Genomic DNA, 23,962 nt, shown 5'->3' with positions numbered 1-23,962 from the left:
CAGTTCACACTGCCCTATGCGAACTGCTGGGAGTGTCAGTGAAATGTTACTGACACCCCCAGATCAGTTCGCATATCGCAGTGCGATCTGCAAACTCGGATCGCATGGTGTGAACACCCATGCGATCCGATTCTGCTGCGGACCAAAAAAAGGGTCCCGTGCGAATTTGCGGCGGGTGCAGCGGGTGTGGCGGGTGCGGCGAATGGCTGAACTCGAATCGCACAGAGATCGGATGTGATTTGCACTGCAGTGCGGTGCGAATCACATTCGTTCTCATAAACCGCTGCAATGTGAACCCTGCCTTAGTGACACTGGCGACGGGGGGTGATCACGGGGTTAAACCTTTATTGGGGGGTTAGGGGGGGCACATTAGAACTAAAGGGGGCTAACCCTAACTGCCCTAACAGTTATTACAGTCACAAATGACACCAATGCAAAAAAAAAAAAAAAAAAAAAAAAAGCAATTGGTGTCACTGTGACTGGGGGGGCGTGAGTGTGCCTGGCATGTTCTACTGTGTAGTGTAGTGCTTGTGCAACTCACCGATGCTCTCTCCTCGGTGCCGGAACGAAAACTACCGACACGGAGGAGAGAATACATCACTTCCTCTCCTGTGTTTACATTACAGGAGAGGAAGTGATGTCACCGGACAATTTCATTCGCCGGGAGCGATCGCGAGGGGGTGGCCATGAATGAATGGCCGTCCCCTCGTCCGGGATCGCTCCCGAACGAATACCGACCGCCGCAGGCACCGGGCCCCCGACCCGCGGGAGGCAAGGGACGTACATGTAAGCCCTTATGCCTGCCCGTGCCATTCTGCCGACGTACATCGGCGTGCGGCGGTCGGCAAGTGGTTAAACAGCCTTAACCAGAGATGTAAGGGGTTTATTGAGGCAGGAAATAGCTTGGATCCACCATAGGCACTAGGCAAAGCCTAGGTTTTACTATAGAAGGTACAGGCACTTCCTCGGGGGGGGGGGGGGGGGGGGAAGGGTCACTAGGTGGAAAGAGGCAAAGAAAGAAAAAAAATTAAAAAATAAAATGGCAGGAGTAGGCATTATATGAGCAGCTTTTGTTTTGCAGTGTCCTCACCTGGTAGCAGCATATATCCCACGTTTAAGATTTAAAAGCCTGTGTCCCGTATTGTACAATTAAATTTAAGTTTTTGGGTTTATTGGCACTTAAACCTCTATGTGTACTTGTCTCAATTAAGAGCACCAAGTGTTATTTCTGACTGCCGCTTCATTCCTTTGCCATCAGCATGAATCCCTTCTGACAAGTTTTCCTGAGACCGATAGAAAAAAAGGCAGCAGTAGAGGGATCTCCAGCACAGAGCCTGTGATTGACAGCCACAGCTTTGTTTCTGTGTGTTGTGTGAGGGGGTGTGTCTCTTCCCTTCAATCAGCTCTCAGAGCAATCCTCACTGAGCTCTGCAGTATGTAATTCCAGCTCTCTGCCACGTTTGCTGAAAACACAGACAAGCTTTATTAACTGGATGGATGCAGAGAAGATAAAACGGGTAGAACCTATGTAGGAGAATTGTATCACCCGTGGCCAGTCACTTCACTGGGTATATGAAAGATTTTACAATCACTTTTAAGTATTGATTTCCCCAAATTGTTGGTAGAATCAGGCACAGTCATAGCGAAAAACATTTCAGAGCTTGTTCCCACTAAAGTTGTTCTCTAAAGAGTGATCTGTGCTTGGATCGCTCTTCAGAGAGCACACATTTGACAGTTGATGCTAGCGGGGTGGTTGCAGCGCAGCTCTATTCACCTGAATGGGTTGCGTTTGGCAGGCGGCAGCAGCCAAGTCCTTAAAGTAGTCGTCTATAAGGTTTGTATTTCTGGTCCTTGCACAGCTACCAGTCTTTTGGAGTGATTCTGTTTGTACATTGGGATCTTGCAATTTTTTTGTCCAATGCTCTAGGTGAAATTAGCAAATTAGATGGGAATCATAAGGTAAAATGTAATATTAAGAACAGGAAACTGAACTCTATGCAAATAAGATATTTATGCTAGGTCAGTAAATAGGTTTGTGGTTTATATGTGTGGGAGTGTGTGTGAACTCTGTAAATGTCGCACAAGCATCTAAATTCCATCCTCCTTTCCCTAAGGAAAAAAAAAATATATATTTCCTGTTCTAAATGCTGACTAGCAAGTGCATTCCTTCTTTGCTTTGACTGAAGTACAATGATCAATATGATTACACGGACAGCATTCCTTTGTGTTTTTGCTGCAGAATAAGGTCCGTCTCCAAAAACAAAGCAGTTAATGTCAATACATTTTCATGAACTACCAAAATTTCAAAACCAAAATCAAATCTTTAAAGTGTTTCTTAACCTAAAAAAATAATTCAGATTCTGCTCCCTTAAAGCAGATTACACAGCACAGTGCTTGTGCTGTGTAATCTGCCCAACCGCTTAACTGGAAAAAAAACAAAACAAAAAAAAACAACCCTGAATATGCCACTTCTTGTATACTCCCTCCCTAAACTGACCACGATAACCAGGGCTACACAGGGGTTTGAGCGGGGTCAAAGTGCATCCCTCCATCAGACATAGCTGTCCTCTCTGCTCTCCTCTCTCCCCTCTCCCTCTTGCATGTCAGTGTGTCTCCATCACCGCTCTCCCTGCCGCTACTTTTAAAAATAAAAACCTTAAAATCGTCACTGCCAGCCCCTCTATTAGGAGGCTGGCTTACCACACTAGGCAAGTCCTTTGTAAAAACGAGCGCGCTAAATACCTCTTTAGAGCCGTCTTCAGACCGGTCACGTGACTCACGGGTGCTTTACAGCTGTAAAGCGGCTGTGAGTCACGTGACCGGCCTGAAGACAGCTCTAAAGAGGTATTTAGAGCCCTCATTTTTACAAAGGACTTGTATAGTGTTGTATGCCAGCCTCTAATAGAGGGGCTGGCAGTGAATAATAAGTTAGAGTTAACACTTTAAATGCAAGCCTTAACAGCAAAGAGTGAATAGAGTAAGCAGTGAACAGCAGATATGGCTAGTGGTACCAGGCTACAAAGCATCAATGGTGAGCGATAGTGATATATCCACACATGAAGGATATATCATGAAGTACTAACAGGCACACTATGGTCACAAAGAAAGTGTACCTGGTTGGAGCAATGGAGAAAGAGTTAGAGCAGATGGAAAAATAGCCGGCATGGTTTTCTAATGCCACGTACACACGATCAGACTATCCGGCGGACTTAGTCTGGCGGGCAAATCGCCGGAAAGTCCACCGGACTTTCCGAACGAGCGGACCTGCCCACACACAACCGGGCTTTTGCGGCGGATTATGGCGGCAGTCCGCCGTACTTTTGAAATGAACGGACTTGCCCACACACAGAGGAAAGGCCGTTGAACTTTGAACGCGGCTCCGGGACTAGCGAAGGAAGTCAATGTCGCTGCCTTCGGTGGCGAGATTGACACGTCGCTGGCCCAGTCACCTTGTATGGACTTAAAGGTGAAGCACAATGCAGAAAAATCAGCGTGGGGGCCCCCCCAAAGTCCATATCAGACCCTTATCCGAGCACACAGCCCGGTCGGTCAGGAAAGGGGGTGGGGACGAGCGAGCGGCCCCCCTCCTGAGCCGTACCAGGCCACGTGCCCTCAACATGGGGGGGTGCTTTGGGGAAGGGGGGGCCGTGCGGGCCCCCCACCCCAAAGCACCTTGTCCCCATGTTGAGGACAAGGGCCTCTTCCTGATATTCCTGGCCGTTGGTTGTCGGGGTCTGCGAGCGGGGGGGCTTATCGGAATCCAGGAGCCCCCTTTAATAAGAGGGCCCTCAGATACCGGCCCCCCACCCTATGTGAATGACTCTTGTCTGCTGGATAGTCTGATCGTGTGTACGCGGCACAAGGAGCCCAGCAACTAATGACACTGCGCTGTCAACTGGCCACGATAAAAACAGACCCGATTGTGATACTTACGTTGAATGTCTACAGCAGGGGTGTCTAACCCTTTGACCATTCTAGGCCACACTGGAAGTATTTGTCCTAGGCCACACACAAAATACACTAACAATTAGGGCACACTGGCTCAAAGTGATTTTAAAAGTCAGTTTTTTACCTTAATGCATTCTATACATCAAGATAGAAAAAGCCTTCTGTGTGCAGCAGCCCCCCCCCCAATACTTTTCTGAAGTCAATCTTGATCCAGCAATGTAGCAGTAGTGTCCAAGCTGCCCGGAACTCCCCTCCTCATTGGCTGAGACAGTAGCGTCGCACCATTGTCTCCCCCCTCTGTCAAAGTCAAGCAGCCAATGGAGAGAAAGGGAGCTGTAGCTTGGCTCAGGTGCCCCCATAGCAAGCTGCTTGCTCTAGGGCAGGGGTCTTCAAACTATGGCCCTCCAGTTGTTCAGAAACTACAATTCCCATCATGCCTAGTCATGTCTGTGAATGTCAGAGTTTTACAATGCCTCATGGGATGCGTAGTTTTGCAACAGCTGGGAGGGCCGTAGTTTGAGGATCCCTGTTCTAGGGGCACTGAACAGGAGGGGGAGGGGCCAGGAGCACCAAGGAGGGACCCAAAAAGGAGGGTATGGGCTGATCTGTGCAAAGCCATTACACAGGGCAAGTATAGCTAGGAAAATTCCTCTCCGAACCTCAGGCAGTCACCTGCGGAGTCCCTCAAGGCTCTCCTTTATCACCCGTTCTCTTCAACATTTACATTCGCCCACTCCTTCAAATAATCAGATGCTCAGACCTTTGCTTCCACTCTTACGCTGACGACACGCAACTTTATTTCCAGATCAATGGAAAAAAAGATGACCAACAACTTGAAAACTACCTCAAATCAATAGAGGACTGGATGACCACTAACTCCCTCCAGCTGAACGAATCAAAGACCGAGCTCATCTTACACCCAAATCATAAGCCCGCAACCAAAACCTCCTGGTCTCCACCAACCGTCTTTGGGCAGACTATCTCCCCAAAGATCAAAGCGAAAAGTCTCGGGGTTATTTTAGATCCATAAATCCAAGGGGGATCGGAGATTCGCTGTCCAAGGGCCTCGGCTATGGAATGCTCTACCAATCAACATCCGCCTGGAAGAAAATCACCTGGCTTTTAGGAAAAAACTCAAGACCTTCCTCTTTTAGCAGATGATCAAAGCTCGCCACAGCGCCTAGAGGCGATTCAGTTCGCATTGTGCGCTATACAAGTATTTCATTCATTTATAAGATTTGTTTGTTTTTTTTAGTTAAACAAACAAGAGACTTTACAATCACTTTAAAAGTTGCTTCTACAGGAGTTTTGCCTATAGAAGCATCTAGTGTTATCCTCTGTGTCCATGCACATTTGGGCAGAGGCTTATTTTAAGTTCAGCATTTAAAAGGCAGAAAAAATAAAATAAATAAAAAAAAACACTCTGGTTTGCGTTTCAGAGGAAAAACGCTAAATGCTCCAAAACACCTGTACTAACACACTATACGAGTCATTTTTTCCACAAAAAAAAAAAAAAAACTGGCGTTTTTTAAGCCCAACAAGCATGCACCCTAATGGCCCGTGTACACAATCAGAAAATAGTATGAAAAATACCACTTTTGAAACGAACGTATAATAATCAGATAGTAATCTGATCGAGAGCCGATCACGACAGTTCATCCAATATTATCGATGGGACAAGCACAAAACTCTCGTACAATAGCAGATTGCATTGTTTAATTAGTACAGTTGTCAATCGAAAAATACAATACTAGTACACTACAATGCTTTACATCATTTACAAATTTTTGTTCTATCATATGAGAATTTGTCACTTTAGTAAATGGATGATTTTCGATATGAGATTAGCATGCAAAAAAAAAAAAAAAAAAAAGGACGATCTGTCATCCGGGGTAATCTCGTGTGTACCAGGCTCTGATTAGCTGATGAGCAGAAAAAGTCAAGTAGATCGCAAGTTAGAGATCACCGATATAGATAATGGCAACGTTTGCGATGTTTGACACGGCTTTTAAAAAAAAGAATCAATATGTGGCTCGATGGATGTAGTAGCAATTCTCAAAGAATTTTCAAGGTGCTCATCAGATATCTTTGTTCTAATTTTGCCCTTCGTGTGCTTCACCCTTGAAAATAGCTGCTCAAAAATACAGGGGCTCCCGAAAACTGATGACATGAATAAGGTGCGATTGTGAAGAGTGGGATATTTTCCTTTGGGAAGATAAAAATTTTAAAAGTCCAGTAAAGAGACAATTTGTTCTTCCTAACACTGTCAAATTTTTAGTCGGCATCATGTGTTTGCTAAATGTTATGCATTTAAAAAATTTTAAATCCAAGTTCATGATTTTTGTATTTGGCCCTATTCATAGAAGTCTTGGGGCGCAGGTTGGACAACCCTGGTCTACAGGCTTCATTTGACTTGTGGCTCCATATCCAAATATTTAACTAAACTCAAAAAAACTAAAACTAAAAATTTAAAGCGCAAATGGAGTGCAATTTTTATTTTACTGGGACGTTTTACAATATGTACAACATATTGATGTTTTCCATAGTTATAGTTAGGGCTGCAACTAACGATTATTTTCAATTAGTTAGCCGATTATTCAGCTGATAATCTTAAGAAAAAGTGTGGTGTATAATTTAAATATGTAACAGAAAAAAAAGCTATTTATTCTTAAATATCTCTATATGCAATGGTAAATATAAATAACATATATATATATATATATATATATATATATATATATATATATATATATATATATATATATATATATATATATATATATATATATATATATATATATATATATATAGTTAGGGAGCAAAATATCTAATTCACTGAGAATAACAGAAAGAGATATAGTGTATATACTATTAGAGAGGAGATATACTGTATATACTATTAGAAGTTATATACTGTATAAACTATTAAAGGGTGAATCTGGTAAATATCAGACATCGAGATAACATTTTATTTCAAAAACAATGTCCTCCTTTAAAAAAAAAAAATTACATTTTAAGAACGTTTGTTAGATTTTCTAATCGTTAGTGGGTCAAATCGACATTCATTTTCAACCACAGTGATGAGAAAATTTACAAATTGAAAATTCCTTTGACCAAGAAGTTTTCTGACAGTGTATGTGGTTTTCCTTCAGAAGTTGCATTCATTTTAAAAGCAGAATGTTAAAAAACCAAGTGAAGATTTCAAACAATCTTTCATTCAGCGAATGTACAAAGATTTTTGGTCTGAATATTCTTGGGTGAAAATTGATCCGTGTGGCCAGCATAAGGCTCAGCGCACACCTATGCAGTTTTCTTTTGATCTGCTTTTTGCTGTGCGTTTTGTTTTTTGTGCACGTGATTTTGCTGCGATTTGAGGTTTTGCTTTTTTTGGTCGATTTGTTGGGCAGATTTAAAAACCCAAATTGCTGCAAAAATGCATTGCATGCTTTTCTGCAGCTTCTCCATTGCAGTGTATTGAACCAAAAAAAAAAGCACCGTTTTTGCATAAAAAAAATGAAAATAAATAAAGTCCCTGACCCTTTCCAAATACGCAGCGACTGAAAAAAGCATAGATGTGAGTGTGTCCTATAGGAAACCATGTAAATGAACTTTTCTGCAAAAAGAAAAAAAAAAAAAAAACACATTAGGTGTGAAGTGAACCAGGTCTAAGACATTTAGTAACATAATGGGGGAAAAAAAAAAAAAAAAAAAATTAGCCCCAATACAAAAAAATTAAATAAAAATTATAATCGCTACTGTTAGGCTCGGTTCACACAGACGCGGCACGACTTGCAGCACGACTCACAGACGCGACCTGCACACGACTTCAGCGGCGACTTGCAAAACGACTTCTGTATAGAAGTCAATGCAAGTCGCCTGAAGTCGCCCCGAAAATAGTACAGGAACCTTTTTTCTAAGTCGGAGCGACTTAAGTCGCTCCTATTAGAAGGGTTCCATAGTACAGAACGGAGCGCAACTTGTCAGGCAGCTAAGTCGCCCCTGTGTGAACCGAGCCTAAGGACTTAATTTTTTTTACTGTAGAACTGTGAAAATATTTACAGTAGTGATTATTTGCTCTTTGTACTATAAAGGGCTCATTTTAGTTTTTTTAACCCCATTATGTTACTGCCCGATTAATAGATTATGAAAATAGTAATCGATTCATTTCATAATCGTTTCGTTGTCGATCAATTAGTTCTTTCAGCCCTAGTTATAGTTCTTTATTATAAACGCTTTAACCTGTTGATGTGTTAGAAGATGGATCTGATATGTACATATTGTAATAAAAGTGCCATGGTGTCACAATAGCAATGAAAGGAATCCAGATGTATTTCTGTGCTATTCTAGTAGTCTGACGCATTCCTTGGCAAAGAATCTAAGTTTGCAAGCAGTAGAAAGAACAGGCTTTAAAAATCACTCCAATTTCAAAGAAAGGGCCAATATCCTCCTTTCAAATGGAACAGGCAGTATGTCAGTAGCACTTAAAGTTCATTTTAATTTGTCTGTATAAATCAGTGCAAGAAAGAGGTCATGTTATTGTACCAAAGTGGATTAATAGACATCGAACAGATGACCAACAAATAAGTGAACAAAAAAATAAATAAAAATGAACTGCTAAATTCCAGCAACTTGTTCACACAGGATGCTGCATCAGCCCAAGACAGCCAATAAATCCCCTCAGCTATATGCTGGTATGCAGCAAAACTGGTTTCTTAGGATTTCCCAGCACAACTATAATGGAGTGGAAGTTCAATCATTCGAATAGCACAAACAGGCTTTTCCAGATAATTGAATAAAAGGAAAAGTAAGGACTGATAAGAGGATATCAAAATCTACAAGGTATCTACAATATCATCCATATTAATATAGAAATGGAGTTCTGTTGGCTCCGTCTGTAAATCCTGTAAAAGGGACAGAGGGGGTATTATATTTACCCGTCATGCCCCTTCCATTCTTTTGAATCTTCAGTATCTGACATACTTCTGTCAGATGCCTGTCCCCCACCCGGTGTGCTGTGGTTTCACCTGCCAGCTGCTATGTCATTACAAGAAATGGTAATGAAGTAGGAGCTGTTGAGCTAAACCACAGCACACAGTGCGGGAGCAAGCATCTGACCCTCCCAGAAGTGTCAGATGCTGAAGATACTTTAGGCTCCATAGCCAATGAAAGGAGTAAATAACTGAAAAAGAGTTGGCAAAATAGGCAAATACTACAACTCTGTTCAGTTTTTTTTTTTTTTTTTTTTTTTTTTTAAAACGACAATACAGGCAATTGTAGCAAAAAAAAAAAAAAAAAAGCAAACTGAGAAAACAATCAAGTCTGCTGATTAATGAAATCCACATAATTAAAAAATTGTTGGTGGTGTCTATGCCGACCCTTTGACTCCAATGACAGAGGCATTAACTTTAGTTCAGCTTTAAAAATATTGACAAGTAGCCTTTTACGGCAGGAAAGACTTTTGTGGCAGTTATTTTATCATCTCGTGCTGAGCAATCAAATCAGCAGAAGAATCTGAACCCAGAAGATGACCAGTCACCTTATATTGATTTCACACATTTTAAAATGGTTAAATGGTTGTCTTTTGGTTATAAAAGGAAAACTATGAGGAAAAAAAAAAAACAGCCGCCACCACCACCACCACCCACTTTGAATGCCCCCTTTCATTTTATATATGCGCTACTGTAGAACTGAGAAATGCACTTGAATTGTATGAAGACTGGGAAAGACATGAAAGAGCAGGGTTGTTTAAATAAATCTAAAGGAATTTCCAAAATGGATTCCAGATTGTTTCATTTAAATGGATCTGAAAATACTTAAACAATTATCAGCTCAGTATAACTGGGCTGATAAGTGTTTAAGTATTTTAATACAAATATGTTAATATAAAGCAGCAAATAACGATACAAAGTGAGATTTGTGATGGAAGTTATGACATGATAACACCCATTTTAAGAGGGCTCTACCCTGCTGGCGTTGATTAGAAAGAACCTTCGCTTCCCTAAGTAATCCATATTTCCTTCTGGTTTCTGAATTCTAATTGTAGTGTTCTGCATGGTATATATTAGAAAAACACCACACTACTTTTATACTGTGTTGCTGGATTATATGAATGAGAATGTGGACAGTGGCACATTTATTCATGTGAAGTGCTTCAGAAAAAGCAGGTAGAAGGTTTCACAGCCTGTCTCCTGGCTACACAGACGAAACAGAAATAGGAATTTCCAGGCTCTGATCAGCAATGATCAGTTGTGTAGGGAGGGGTTGACAGGCGACCTGTGAGAAGGCCTATGATTACAGAAAACACTACAGGTTTCCTTATTGCAACAGGGAACAAAAATTCCAGAAATTCACAATACAGACTTAAAAACAAGTAATCAGAATCTATTAAAAAACAAGGCATTATTCTGTCAGATATCTACATTTAGTGTAACTGTAGTTATTCTTGTGATCCCAAAATCTATTTAAGACACTAACCAAAAATCCCCCGTTGTCCTGATCGTACTCTCCATCTATTGGCTCCAGGTTCAGTCTGGATCTGAGTGCGGAGATGCTGCCTGAATGTCATGTGTTAAAGAAGTTTTCTACTTCCCTGACATGAGTACGCTGAAGGGGATACCAAATGGCGCTTGTTTGTACATTTCATTGTCCCAAAACAATCTCCTATGTGGCCTGAGAGTCACCAGCTGAGGCTGTACTCTGCTTTCAGAAACCTCAACTTGGTATACCCATCCCATCACCCAGCTAAACACCTCTGTATTGGCCTCTGAGGCTCCCGTTTGCTATGGTGGGAGGTATGTTGGAGTTCTGCAATCACAACCATGTCTGTTTGATGTGTACAAAAAGGTTCAAGGATGAAGATGTCGCTGTTAATTATTTCTTTGCTTTAAGGGCTGGTTCACACCATGAAAATGCACTCCAGATCCTTTCTGGATGCATTTCTGCATGCGTGTTTTTGGTGTGTCCCCCAGATGTGTTTTTGTTTGTTTGTTTTGTTTTTTAACTGTGCTGGGGTCCATTGTGTTTCTGATGAGTTCCAATGCATTTAACTGCAGTCCAGTGCAGGAGAAATGCAGCATGTTCTACTCTTTTTCTGGAACAGACCACACTTGTGTGAACTATGCTATTGGAAACTAACCTACTTTCCATGCATTCTTGATGCAGAAAACTAGACTGCATGTGGTGTGAACTGGCCCTAAAAGCATCCCTTTTCTTATAAATGTAAAAGAGAAGCGCAATCTAATTTGCAATTCAATTTTTATAAGGAAGGCAGCCATATTTTCTTGCTTCCTGCTTTGCAGCGCTGGCCCATGTCAGTGCTCCATCTCACAGCCAACCGATTTACTACAATTATTGCACTAGGCAGGTTGAGAGCTTACCAAAGCTTCTCAGGCAGCTTGCAGTAGCTCTCACCAGTGCCAAATGTACACATCTCTAAATTTAATAAAAAAATATAGCAGATCAAACATATAAAAAACATTTAAAAAGGAAGGCGCATTATTTACAAAGTAAATAAACACACTTTGATTCCCTGAACACAATACTATGCCTTTCACACTCAGTTACATAAGTCTATGCAAATTCTAATAATTCTGGATATAAACAGGATAAGAAGCTTTTATCAATCAGTTTGGAAACATCTTGGTATATAGTGCCAACATATTCTGCAGAGCATTACAGGACACATAAGACCCAGACTGTTAGAAAGTTCCTAACTCACTGCTTGGGGAGAAAATTATTTGGGGTCATATGGCCATGTTTTTTAATAGCAGCAAGAAGGGAGACAGACACCTAACCCCAGTTTTTGTAAAGGGTAAGCAAAATGTGCTCATTTGGACATAAAATAGTTCAGGGGAGTAAGAAAATCAAGTGTTTTTTATGTCTACTGCAAAAGAAAACCCTTTGCTGTTTAATTAGGTAAACAGTAACCATTCCTCAAAATAACACGTGTAAGGGCTGCATATTCATTAGTTTTAGTCTGAAGTAAAACATGATGTAATAAAAAAGCAAAATTACTTATTTATAAAAATAAACATATTTACATAGTTAGGTTGAATAAAGACACCAGTCCATCCAGTTCAACCTGAGTGTCTACAATTGCCCCTATCCCTGTACATTGCACACTCACATCAGTCCCTACACTGAAGAAGCCCACAATCCAAGTTCCCCAGTCATATACTAGGGCCAATTTTGGACAGAAGCTAATTAAACCTACCTGTATGTCTTTGGAGTGTGGGAGGAAACCCACACAGGCACAGGGAGAACATGCAAACTCCAGGCAGGTAGTGTCATGGGTCGGACGACATTTGTAGTTGGAACGAGACTTTTCTTCCAATTTAAAGCCTAACTTCAGGTTTAGTTTCCCTTACCTCTCTTTATTACCTTTACTAATAAATGCATCTGCTGTCAGCACTACAGTAGCTCACAAAATTGAGTACACCCCTGACATTTTTGTAAATATTTTATTATATGTTTTCATGTGACAACACAGAAGAAATTACACTTTGCTGCAATGTAAAGTGGTGAGTGTACAGCTTGTATAACAGTGTAAATTTGCTGTCCCCTCAAAATAACTAAACACACATCCCTTAACCAGTTCCCGACCAGCGCACGTCGATGTACGTCGACAGAATGGCACGGGCAGGCATATTGGCGTACAGGTACGTCCAATCTTCAATGCCGCCATGCCATCGGGAGCACGCCACTGCCGGCGAGCTCCCACGCTGGTCGGGTCCCCCGTGAGTCCAGTCGCGGGACCCGCGGACTCGATCGCCGCGGTCATCCCCGCGATCGTCTCACGGGACAGCTGAATGGAGGAAATGCCGTGTAAACAGCATTTTTCCATTCTGCCTAGCAACAAGTGATGCTGATCTCTGCTCCATGTGATCGGAGCAGAGATCAGTGTTCACTAAATGAAAGCCCAACCCCCCCACAGTTAGTAACACACCCCTAGGAACACTTAACCCCTACACTGCCACCCACTGGTTAACCCCTTCACTGCCAGTGTCATCTACACAGGAATCACTGCATTTATATAGCAGTGATTACTGTATAAATGACAATGGTCCCAAAAATGTGTCAAAAATGTCCGATGGGTCCCCCACAATGTCGCAGTCACAATAAAAAAAAAAAAAAAAAAAAAAAAAAAATCACTGATCGCCGCCATTACTGGTAAAAAAAAAAAAATACAAAATTATTAATAAAAATGCTATAAAACTATCCCTATTTTGTAATCCCTTTTTTGCGCAAACCAATCGCTTATTGCGATTTTTACCAAAATTATGTAGAAGAATACGTATAGGCCTAAACTGAGGGAAAAAAATGTTTTTTTATATATTTTTGGGGGATATTTATTATAACAAAAAGTAAAAAATAATTCGTTTTTTTCAAAATTGTCGCTCTATTTTTGTTTATAGCGCAAAAAATAAAAACCGCAGGGGCAATCAAATACCACCAAAAGAAAGCTCTATTTGTGGGAAAAAAAAGGACGTCAATTTTGTTTGGGAGCCACGTTGCACGACTGCGCAATTGTTAGTTAAAGTGACGCAGTGCCGAATCGCAAAAGTCTTTGACCAGCAAAATGGTCCGGTCTTTAAAGAGGAAGTAAACCCCTTCAAACCACTTTGACCTACAGGTAAGCCTAGATTAAGGCTTACCTGTAGGTCCAAGCAATATCTCCTAAACCTATATGGTTTAGGAGATATTTGCCCGAAAATGGGCACCGCTGTCTACGGCGCATGCGCCGTAGACAGCGGCGCGCAGGCGCACTAAATGCGGCAAATCCAAGAATGGATTTGCCTAATTTGTCGACTCCCGTGCGCATGCGCGGGAGTGACGTCATCGCGGCTTCGCCGTATGGCAGCGGCGGAGCTGCGAGACGCGACTCCCGTGCGCATGCGCGGGAGTGACGTCATCGCGGCTTCGCCGCTGTCATTGGTCGGAGCTGCGAGACGCCACCAGCAAGATGGATGCGGCGGACTACAGGGATCAGCGGCGACTTCGCTGGCTCCTGTGTCAGGTAAGTGACACATAATGAGCTACTATGCGATGCATAGTAGTCCATTATGCTTTACCTTTGCAGGGAAAAAAAGAGGAAGTAAACCCATCAGGGTTTACTTCCTCTTTAAGTGGTTAATGTCTAAACCACTGGCAACAAAAGAGTACACCCTTAAGGGAAAATGTCCAAATTGGGCCCAATTAGCCATTTTTCCTCCCCAGTGTCATGTGAATCATTAACGTTACAAGGTCTCAGGTGTGAATGGGGAGCAGGTGTGTTAAATTTGGTGTTTTCGCTCACTCTCTCATACTGATTACTGAAAATGGCACTCCATGGAAAATAACTGAGGATCTGAAAAGAAAGAATTGTTGCTCTACATAAAGAAGGCCTAGGCTACAAGAAGATTGGAAAACCCTGTAACTGAGCTGCAGCATGGTGGCCAAGCCCATACAGCTGTTTAACAGGACAGGTTCCACTCAGAACAGGCCTTGCCATAGTCAACCAAAGAAGTTGAGTGCATGTGCTCAGCGCCATATCCAGAGGTTTTCTTTGGGAAATAGATGTATGAGTGCTGCCGGCATTGCTGCAGAGGTTGACGGGGTGGGGAATCAGCATGTCAGTGCTCAGACCATACGCCACACGTTACATCAAATTGGTCTGCATGCCTGTCATCCCAGAAGGAAGCCTCTTTTAAAGATGATGCCCAAGAAAGCCCACAAAAAGTTTGTTGAAGACAAGCAGACTAAGGACATGAATTATTGGAACCATGTCTGGGGGTCTGATGAGACCAAGATAAACGTATTTGGTTCAGATGGTGTCAAGCTGGGGTGGCGGCAACCAGGTGAAGAGTACATAGACAAGTGTGTCTTGCCTACAGTCAAGCATGGTGGTGGTGGTGTCATGTACTGTGACATACTGAAGCAGAGCATGATCCCCTCCCTTCGGAGACTGGGCCGCAGGGTAATATTCCAACAGGGTAATGACCCCAAGCACACCTCCAAGACTAACACTGCCTTGCTAAAGAAGCTGAGGGTAAAGGGAATGGACTAGCTAAGCATGTCTCCAGACCTAAACCTTATTGAGCATCTGTGGGGCATCCTCAAGCAAAAGGTGGAAGAGTGCAAGGTCTCTAACATCTACAAACTCCAATCCAGAGGAGTGGAAGAGGACTCCAGTGGCAACCTGTGAAACTCTGGGGAGCACCATGCCCAAGAAGGTTAAGGCAGTGCTGGAAAATAATGGTGGCCACACTAAATATTGACACTGTGAGCCCAATTTGGACAATTTCACTTAGGGGTGTACTCACTTTTGTTGCCAGCAGTTTAGACATTAATGGCTGTGTGTCAAGTTATTAGTGGACAGCACATTTACACTGTTATACAAGCTGTACACTCACTACTTTACATTGTAGCAAAGTGTAATTTCTTCAGTGTGGTCACATGAAAAAAAAATATTTACAAAAATGTGAGGGTGTACTCACTTTTGAGAGATACTGTATAAACTACAGTGCTGTGCACCGGTAGCAGTTGGGGGATTTCCCATCTACTGCAGGAAAAAACAGTTCGGCTACGCTTAGCCATTCACCTGAAGCCTTATTTTATCAATGAATACAAGCTTTCTGATTGGCTGAGTCAAGCGGTATTGTTTGTAGAATTTTTCCAGAAAAATAATCCATTTTGGAATAATGCTGTAATATAAAAAGTGGAAAAAGCGAAGTGCTGTGGATACTTTCCGGATACACTGCAAGTGCAATGAGAAATATACTTTGCCAGGGATGAGCAATTTCACCTACATCTATAAAATCTCTTCTGAATTATTTTATATAAAATGATGTACTTCTAGCTTTGTGGTTGCTCAATGCAATTCCATAAGAGCTAATCACAGGCACTTTGTGCTGAACTTCCATTACATGCTGTGATGTGGATGAGAGAGCACTAACAGTAATACAACTACACGCATTTTAAGGCTTGGAATGGAGCCAGCGATGCTGAAGCATGATCACAGCATCCAATAAGGACACAAGAAAAAGTTCATGGGAATGACAGCACGTGTCATTTCACACAGCAGAAAGCATAGTAGTAACTTTTTAAAGAACCACCCCACTAAGATCTAACCTATATAACCAAACCCCAATACAGATTTTAAAAAAAAATTGCAGTGAAAGTAAAAGAAAAAACTCAAATCGAGTCCTCAGAAAAGTAATAGAGGGGAAATATTCCAATAGGGACACCAATCCCTTGGGGCCTAGGAGTCCCCAAGGGATTCCCTCTCACTTCCTGTTTTGTCTTTGGGACAAGTGAAGGTAAATCTCTCCAATGGGACACAGATGTTAAAAAGTTAACAGGGGTTAAAAAGTTAACAGGGGTTAAAAAGTTAACAGGGGTTATACCCCCGCCCCCCCCCCCCCCCCCCCACACTATCCAAAATAAAAAAAATAAAGTTTAGCCTATAGTACTTTAACTCACCTGCTGCATCCAATGCCAAAGGCTGACCCAAAGCAGAGAACTCACCCCCTAAAGCCCACAGGTATTTTGCCTTATCTTACGGTGGAAGCACTCAGAAGTGGGGGAGGAGCAGAGAGCACTGGTGGGAGACCCCAGAAGAGTTCAGGGATGCCCTGCACAAAACTATTGCCCTGAGCGGGTATGTACAGCATGTTTATTATTTTAAGAAAAAAATAAAAGCTTTAAAAAAAATAAAAAGATTGTTGAACTTCCTTCTTTCAAACACTATTTAATCTATTTAATCCTTATGCTGCTAACATTAGTAAATAGAAAAAAATATTGTTATAAACTATTTTTTACATTTCTTTAGTGACTTTCTGGTTTCCAGGCCTAGGCAAAAATGGAGGCCATACATCCAGGAGTCTTCAAAATGGATTTTCTCAGCCAAGCACATCCGCCTGCATGATGGCCTAGCATAGGGGCAGATGGATTCAAGGAAGTAAATGCTACAAGAATCATCAACTCAAGATGGCAACAGCCAGAAATGCTAGCAGGTGTGTTTTTCAAAGCATTTTCTCAACAAAACAGAGCATGGAGACAAAAATGGATGGGTGTGTTTGCATTCTGCATTGCATAGTTAAAATCAATTAAATAGCGTTTTTTTTTAGCGTTGGTGAAGCTGTTTCAAAAACTGAAAAGAAAAAAAAAAAAAAAAGATACATCATCAATAGCCCATGTATTTTGTCAGAACAGGTTTAATTTTAATTGGATTGGTTACTAAATTTTTCACATCAGTAATTTGCACTTATTTTAGGTACTTATATAGCGCCATCAATTTAGGCAGCTCTTGCACTTACATAAAAGCAAGGTCACAGGTAGTTGGTTAGAGCTCATTCTTTTTTTTTTTTTTTTTATTGCACAGTGGAGGTCAAAGTACATATGCGAACATATCCCAAAGAGCTTAAAGTGATATTAAAGGCTCTTTTTCTTTAAATAACAAACATGTTATACTTACCTGCTGGTGGTATTGCACATAACAGCCCAGAGCCTCCTCTAATCAGGTCCCCGCCGGCGCTACTGGCTCCTTCCTCCTGCCCCCTGATCAAGCAGTTTGCCATATGGGAACACAAGCAAGCTCGTTTCCGAAGCGCGGCTCTACGCGTCCATTCCCACACAGAGCCGCGGCTCAGCCCCGCCCCTTCTCTCCCCTTATTGCCTGGCTGTGATTGACAGCAGCAGGAGCCAATGTCTCATCTAATCAAGAGAATCCCCAGAGAGCCAAAACTCTTGCAGAACATCACTAGATTAAGACGGGCTCAAGTAAGCAATAAGAGGGGCTTCTGCACAGAGTTTTTTTTACCTTCATGCATAGAATAATGGTTGGATGGCCTGCGGGATTCTTGCCTGTGATTGGCCTCGGCGACTGTCAGTCAGGAAAGGCGTCAGTTGGCTGGACTACCTGCATCTCTTGCTGCTTCCACTTTTGGCAGGTCCGGATTATGGCGGCTCTGTACCCTGTCTGTGGTTGACTTCAGTAGTCCTCACCGGTGGTGGTTGTGTCATCCTGTGGAGCTGTGAGAGGCGCCATCCCAAGGAGAGGTTTATCTAATTTAGCTCGTGTCACCTCCATTCAGTGCTCCTCCTCATCTCTGCTCACCTGACCCCTAATTATATTAACTGCTTCCAGCCCACCCACAGTACATTTACTGCGAGCAGGTGGCACGAGCAGGCAGGATAAAGTATATAATCCAGCGTGATCCAGGTTAGGGGCGCATAGGACACTGGCTACAGCGGGATTATGTCAGAAGGTCCCAGCCAATGGTTTACAGCTGAGACCTGCTGATGGGCTTCACAAACACACAGGGCTTTGTACACAGGGCAGCGATCTTTGTGCGTTAAAGCGATTTTAAAGTGTTGTTTCTTTTTCTATAAAAATAACATGTTATACTTGCCTGCCATGTGCAGTTAGTTTTGCACAAAGCAGCCCCGATCCTCCTCTTCTCAGGTGCCTCTTTGGTGCTCCCGGCCCCTCCCTCCTGTGATGTGCACCTTATGGAACGATCTCCAGCTGCTGTTTAATTGGAGGGTGTATTAAACATGACAAATTAGTGCACGTTTGCAATGTACTCTTAAATATTGTCCCTTTTACTGCCTGCAATCGATGCAACAGTAGGGATATTGCGGGTACGGGGACACGAGGTTTGCGCGGGCGCAGTCTGTACACTTCCATTTGTGATTGATGTAAGGGTATAAGAGGGGTGGTTGCCGTGCCGTACAGCCAGTCCCATGATTAAATCTGTGTGACGAAACATGTTGGGGCGTGGCTGTATGGCAATCATCACTAACGTTTGATGTGATACGCCGAACCATGAAGTGGAGGTCCAAGTCTGAGGAGTGGGTGAGAGTGAGACAGCATCGCCACACCTCGGGTCTGCCGTGACCACAATTCACAACTTTAGAGCTTTATGGAAGATTTGCTGTGGTATTTCTACTTGTTTTTAATCTACTAAAATGTGAGTGTAATGGTTGAGGATTTGAGAGTGTTTTATTAAACTGGTTTATACGTTATTACACTATTGGATCACTTTTTATTATTTTTACACAGAGAGATCCCTTATATACATGGCTGGATATCGGATATTTTTCTTAACCCTTTCTGTGTGGTTTGAGCCAAGCACGAGTGTGTAAGGCATATTATTCTGGTGAGTGTGTTTTCTGAAGGGAGCGGAATCACTTGCACATTGGTGTGGTGGGCCAATAAGAATTACACTGAAAATATTTAATGGATTATTTTTATGGACTTTTCATTATAAGATTCATTTTTCACTTGTCACTGGGTGTTAATATTTTGTCAAAAAAAAATTACATTTATTTTTGCTGTATTTAGCATTTATATATGACTGCAATATTGTGATTTAAGTGCCACTATTTTTTCTAAATTTTCAAAAAATTGATAAGGGTTGAAATACTGTTCACAAACAAAACATTTAATGTTTGCAAACTGGTTATACTTACCTGCTCTGTCAATGGTTTTAAAGACAACAGCCAACAGCAAGAGTTAAAATGATTGTAAAATCAATTTTTTCTTCAATAAAAACAACATGTTATACTTACCTGTTCTGTTGCAGTTGATTTGCACAGAGCAGCCCAGATCCTCCTTTTCTTGAGTCCCTCCCTCCTGTGGAGTGCCCCCACAGCAAGAAGCTTGCTGTAGGGGGCATGCGAGTCAGCTCTGAGTGTCGATTCAGATATGGAGCTGCGGCCTGCCCCCCCTCCTGATTGACTGGCCGACTTTGACAGAAACAGGAGCCAGTGGTGCCGCTGCTGTGTCTCAGCCAATCAGGAGGGAGAGTCTTGGTTGGCCGAGACACTTGTGGACATCACTGGAGAGAGATGGGGTTCAGGTAAGTATTAGGGGGTGCTGGGGTGGCTGCTACACACAGGCTTTGTATCTTATTGCATAGAATGCATTAAAGAGGAAGTAAACCCTGATGAGTTTACTTCCTCTTTCATTCCCTGCAAAGGCAAAGCATAATGGACTACTATGCATCGCATAGTAGCCCATTATGTGTCACTTACCTGACACAGGAGCCAGCGAAGTCGCCGCTGTCACCTGTAGTCCGCCGCATCCATCTTGTTGGTGAGGTCTCGCAGCTACGCCGCTGTCATTCGGCAAAGCCGCAATGACGTCACTCCCGCGCATGCGCACGGGAGCCGACATGCGCGGCAGCTCCGTCGCTGAGAATGCCGCGCTCAGTGCGCCTGCACGCCGCTGTCTACGGCGCATGCGCCGTAGACAGCGGTGCCCATTTTCGGGCACTATCTCCTAAACCATATAGGTTTAGGAGATATTGCTTGGACCTACAGGTAAGCCTTAATCTAGGCTTACCTGTAGGTCAAAGTGGTTTGTAAGGGTTTACAACCACTTTAAGATAAAAAAAAAAAAAACCTTCTGCCTTTACAACTCCTTTAACACTGATGCATCACAGACTTCAATAAAGCAATATTGGTATCAGAAGACGCATCACAAAATTATAAAAGGACACTGCTTCTGAGTGATTATAAATAGCAACATATTTCCTCCACAAATGATTATCTCTTACAGAGAGTTAAACCCAGTTATGCAAGTATCAATGATTCACAGCAATAAGTGGTGCATCATAGTACATCCATTCTATATATGAAACCTCTTGAGTAATCCTGTACATGCAGGTAGGAAATCTTGCCTACCTCACCCTTCAATAGTCAGTTTTGGTTGGCAAAACATATAGAGGAATGCTAATAGGACAATAATAGCTTACAATGAACATTGGGAACTGGCTAAATGCTTAGCACACATTAGGTTATTTCATTTTAAAAAGGGAAACCGGTGTTGCCCACAGAAAACCAAATCTTCAGCTAATTGTTTCACATTACAAATACCAGGATGACATGCTGGGCTGGCCTTTAATGTAGTCATCATATCATCACAATGTTAAATGCATGAATAAAGTGTGACACTTTAGGGTAATAAAAGGAGTAGTCTCAGCAGAAAAATACTTACTTGCTAGTCCAGCAATTCATGTAAAAATATAATCTGCGCTCAGAAAATATATACAGAACCACCTGGCATTAAAGCACATTTTTTTATATCTAGCATTTCTGGCTGTGAGCTCCTCCCCTGTATGAAGCCCAATTTGCAGATGTTTATATGGGGAGTTCCAGCAAAGCTCAATAGCTACTGTTGCCCCTGTTCTGCCTGCTGCAGTTATTCCTCTTCCCCTAAACCCAGCTGGCCTCCTGAATTCCTCCTACCCCAATTGCCACTAGAAATCTCCTTCTCTCCAGAAACCTGTTGAATCGAGATCACAATTTTATTTTTTAATAATTGTGCAGCTCTACCTTCCCTGGGAAAAAGAGGAGAATAGCAAATTGCCTTTTGGTACTTGCAGTAGACAAGGGTTTCTCAACTCCAGTCCTCAAGGTGCCCCAACAAGTCATGTTTTCAGGCTTTCCATTATTTTGCACAGGTACTTTGATTAGTTTCACTTTCTTAGTAATTATCATAGCCGTTTCATCTGAGGGAAATCCTGAAAACATGACCTGTTGGGGCGCACTGAGGACTGGAGTTGAGAAACACTGCAGCAGAATAATCTCTGGAGAGGCGAAAGGAAATGCCTTCTCCTGTCTGCGGCACACTTATCACCAGGGAGGGGAGAGAGAGGAGGTGACTAAGGAAATGCTTTCTACTGCCCGCAGCAGACTAATTTCTGGGGAAGCGATACTGGGGAAATGCCTGCTGTAGCAGCCAGATTCTTGGGGTAGAGGGGACTGAGAAAATGCTTCCTCCTGCCTGCAGCAGACTAATCACTGAGAGGAGAATAAAGCAATGCTCTCTATTGACTGCAGCAGAATAATGGGGCAGCACAGTGGTGTAGTGGTTAGCATTCTCACCTAGCAGTAAAAAGGGTCGCTGGTTTGAATCCCAACCACGACACCATCTTCCTCCGCCCCCCCCCAAAGACATGCTGGTAGGTTATTCGGATCCTGTCTAAATTGGCCCTAGTATGTATGAATGCGAGTTAGGGACCTTAGAGTGTAAGCTCCTTGAGGGCAGGGATCGATGTACAGTGTATATGTAAATGCATAAATTGACGGCGCTATACAAGTACCTGAAATATTCACTGGAGAGGTGACAGGAAAAGCCTCCTCCTATCTGCAGCAGACTAATTTCTGGGGAAGTGACCAAGGAAATGCTTTCTACTGCCTGCAGCAGACTAATTTCTGGGGAAGTGATACTGAGGAAACGCCTGCTGTAGCAGCCAGATTATTGTGGGGAGAAGGGACTGAATAAACGATTCCACCTGCCTACAGCAGACTAATCACCGGGAGGAGGGAAGAATAGAGCAATGCTTTCTACTGACTGCAGCAGAATAATCACTGGAGCAGAGGAGACTAGAGAAATTCTTCCTACTGCCTGCAGCAGACTAAATAAATGGGAGGAGGGAAGAAAAGAGCAATACTGACTGCAGCAGAATAATCACTGGAGACTAGAGAAAGACTTCCTACTGCCTGCAGCAGACTAATCAATGGGAGGAGGGAAAAATAGAGCAACAATGACTGCAGAAGAATAATCACTGGAACAGAGGAGACTAGAGAAATTCTTCCTACTGCCTGCAGCAGACAAATCTCTGAGGAGAGGAGACCTTAAAAAAGAAATGCTTCCTGAAGCAGAATAATCTGCTCGGGAATTGCCTGCTACAGAAGCATTATACTTGGGGAAGAGGTGACCGAGACAATGCCTCTTTCAGCCTGCAGCAGAACAATGACATCACCCAAGCCAGTCAGTTGAGTGAAGCTTTTCAATGACAGCAGGGCAGTGATAAAACATGACATGGTTGCTGTATGTAATGACAGATCAGACGTGAAGTTGCTGACAGGTCTACAGTGAAGCATCACAGACAGTTTTTCTTTCAGATTGAGGTAAGACAACACCAAACGTGTACATTGGGCACACAGCTGCCACAGATCACCTGCCTGGGACTCCTCCTTAGTAAAACAATCGTTGTGTGCTGTGTATAGAAGGCAGGTGACCGTGCAGCAGAGAGGTGCTGGGGTAATGTATATACACACCTATGGCAGGCCACCATTCCTCCAGGAGAGGGGAGTGAGGTGCGCACTACCCCGCCTGTCATCCCCCCTTCCCTCCAGCTAGGCCCGCACAACTCACTCACCACACACTTCTTGCCCAGGTAGCTGTAGAGCGCCTCGTTCTCCTGCACGGTGAGTAGGATGGAGCCGCAGTTGGTGGTGGCCCTCTTGGTCTGCCTGTTGTTCACGGCGTTGTTGTTGTTACTCATGTTGCTGTGCCGGCGGTCTCCCTGCTAGGGGCAGCTGGGTGTCCGAGCTGAAAGCAGTGAATCAGGGCCGCTCCATGTCCCGGGAGCTTGTCGTCGTGTTGTGGGCGGGTCCGAAGCCAGTGGCACCGCTTCCTCCCCTGGATGGACTGGAGATGCGTAGGTGGACGTGCTCGCTCCCAGCCGCCGGGAATGCGCGCGCACGTGTAGCTCAAGCAGTTCCGTGCTACGGGGCGGGCTGACTGCTAGAGGAGAGAAGAAAATGTCCGCAGCTTCAATGTTTCAAGGAGAGCGGGACAGTCGATCAAACTGAGAACGAGATCACTATGAAGGCTTCAACAAAATGGCGCCTGTAATAGAGACAAATACGGAAGAGCTTATTAATTGGTCCCCAAAAAAATGACAAAAGTGCCCGATCTGTCCCCTGCAATGTCGCAGTCAGGATAAAAATCGCTGATCTCCGCCATTACTAGTAAAAATAAAGTAATAATAATAATAAAAATCCCATGAATTGCACCCGTATTTTGTAGACACTAACTTTTGCGCAAACTAATCTATCTATACGCTTATTGCGTTTTTTTACCAAAAATATATAGAAAAATACATATTGCCCTAAACTAACTGATGAATACATTTATTTATTTTTATTGGATATGTATTGTAGCAAAAAGTCAAAAAAAAATCCCCCCCCCCCCCCCCAAAAAAAAGAAACTGCAGAGGTTATCAAATACCACCACAAG

At 42.9% G+C, this 23,962-nt stretch overlaps 1 protein-coding gene across 3 annotated transcripts in view; it reads right to left on the bottom strand.

Annotated features, from left to right (window-relative positions):
- The window catches only part of WASL (WASP like actin nucleation promoting factor), a 78,902-nt gene extending 55,493 nt beyond the window's left edge, over positions 1 to 23,409 (bottom strand). Inside the window, exon 1 of one of the 3 annotated variants that reach the window (XM_077469700.1) lies at positions 23,100 to 23,409. In XM_077469700.1, the coding sequence (XP_077325826.1) occupies positions 23,100 to 23,225 (126 nt within the window). In that variant the 5' untranslated portion in view covers positions 23,226 to 23,409. The remainder of the gene's footprint in view (positions 1 to 23,099) is intronic. The other 2 variants (XM_077469698.1, XM_077469699.1) reach the window with 2 other exon arrangements.
- Between the last annotated feature and the right edge of the window lie 553 nt (positions 23,410 to 23,962).

The sequence above is a fragment of the Lithobates pipiens genome, unplaced genomic scaffold (genome assembly GCF_037356315.1).
Source record: "Lithobates pipiens isolate NorthernLeopardFrog02 unplaced genomic scaffold, aLitPip1_a1.2 Scaffold_8, whole genome shotgun sequence".
Classification (NCBI taxonomy): Eukaryota; Metazoa; Chordata; class Amphibia; order Anura; family Ranidae; genus Lithobates; species Lithobates pipiens.
Note: the sequence above shows the minus strand (reverse complement) of the source record. Positions and strands in the feature narration are given on the sequence as shown.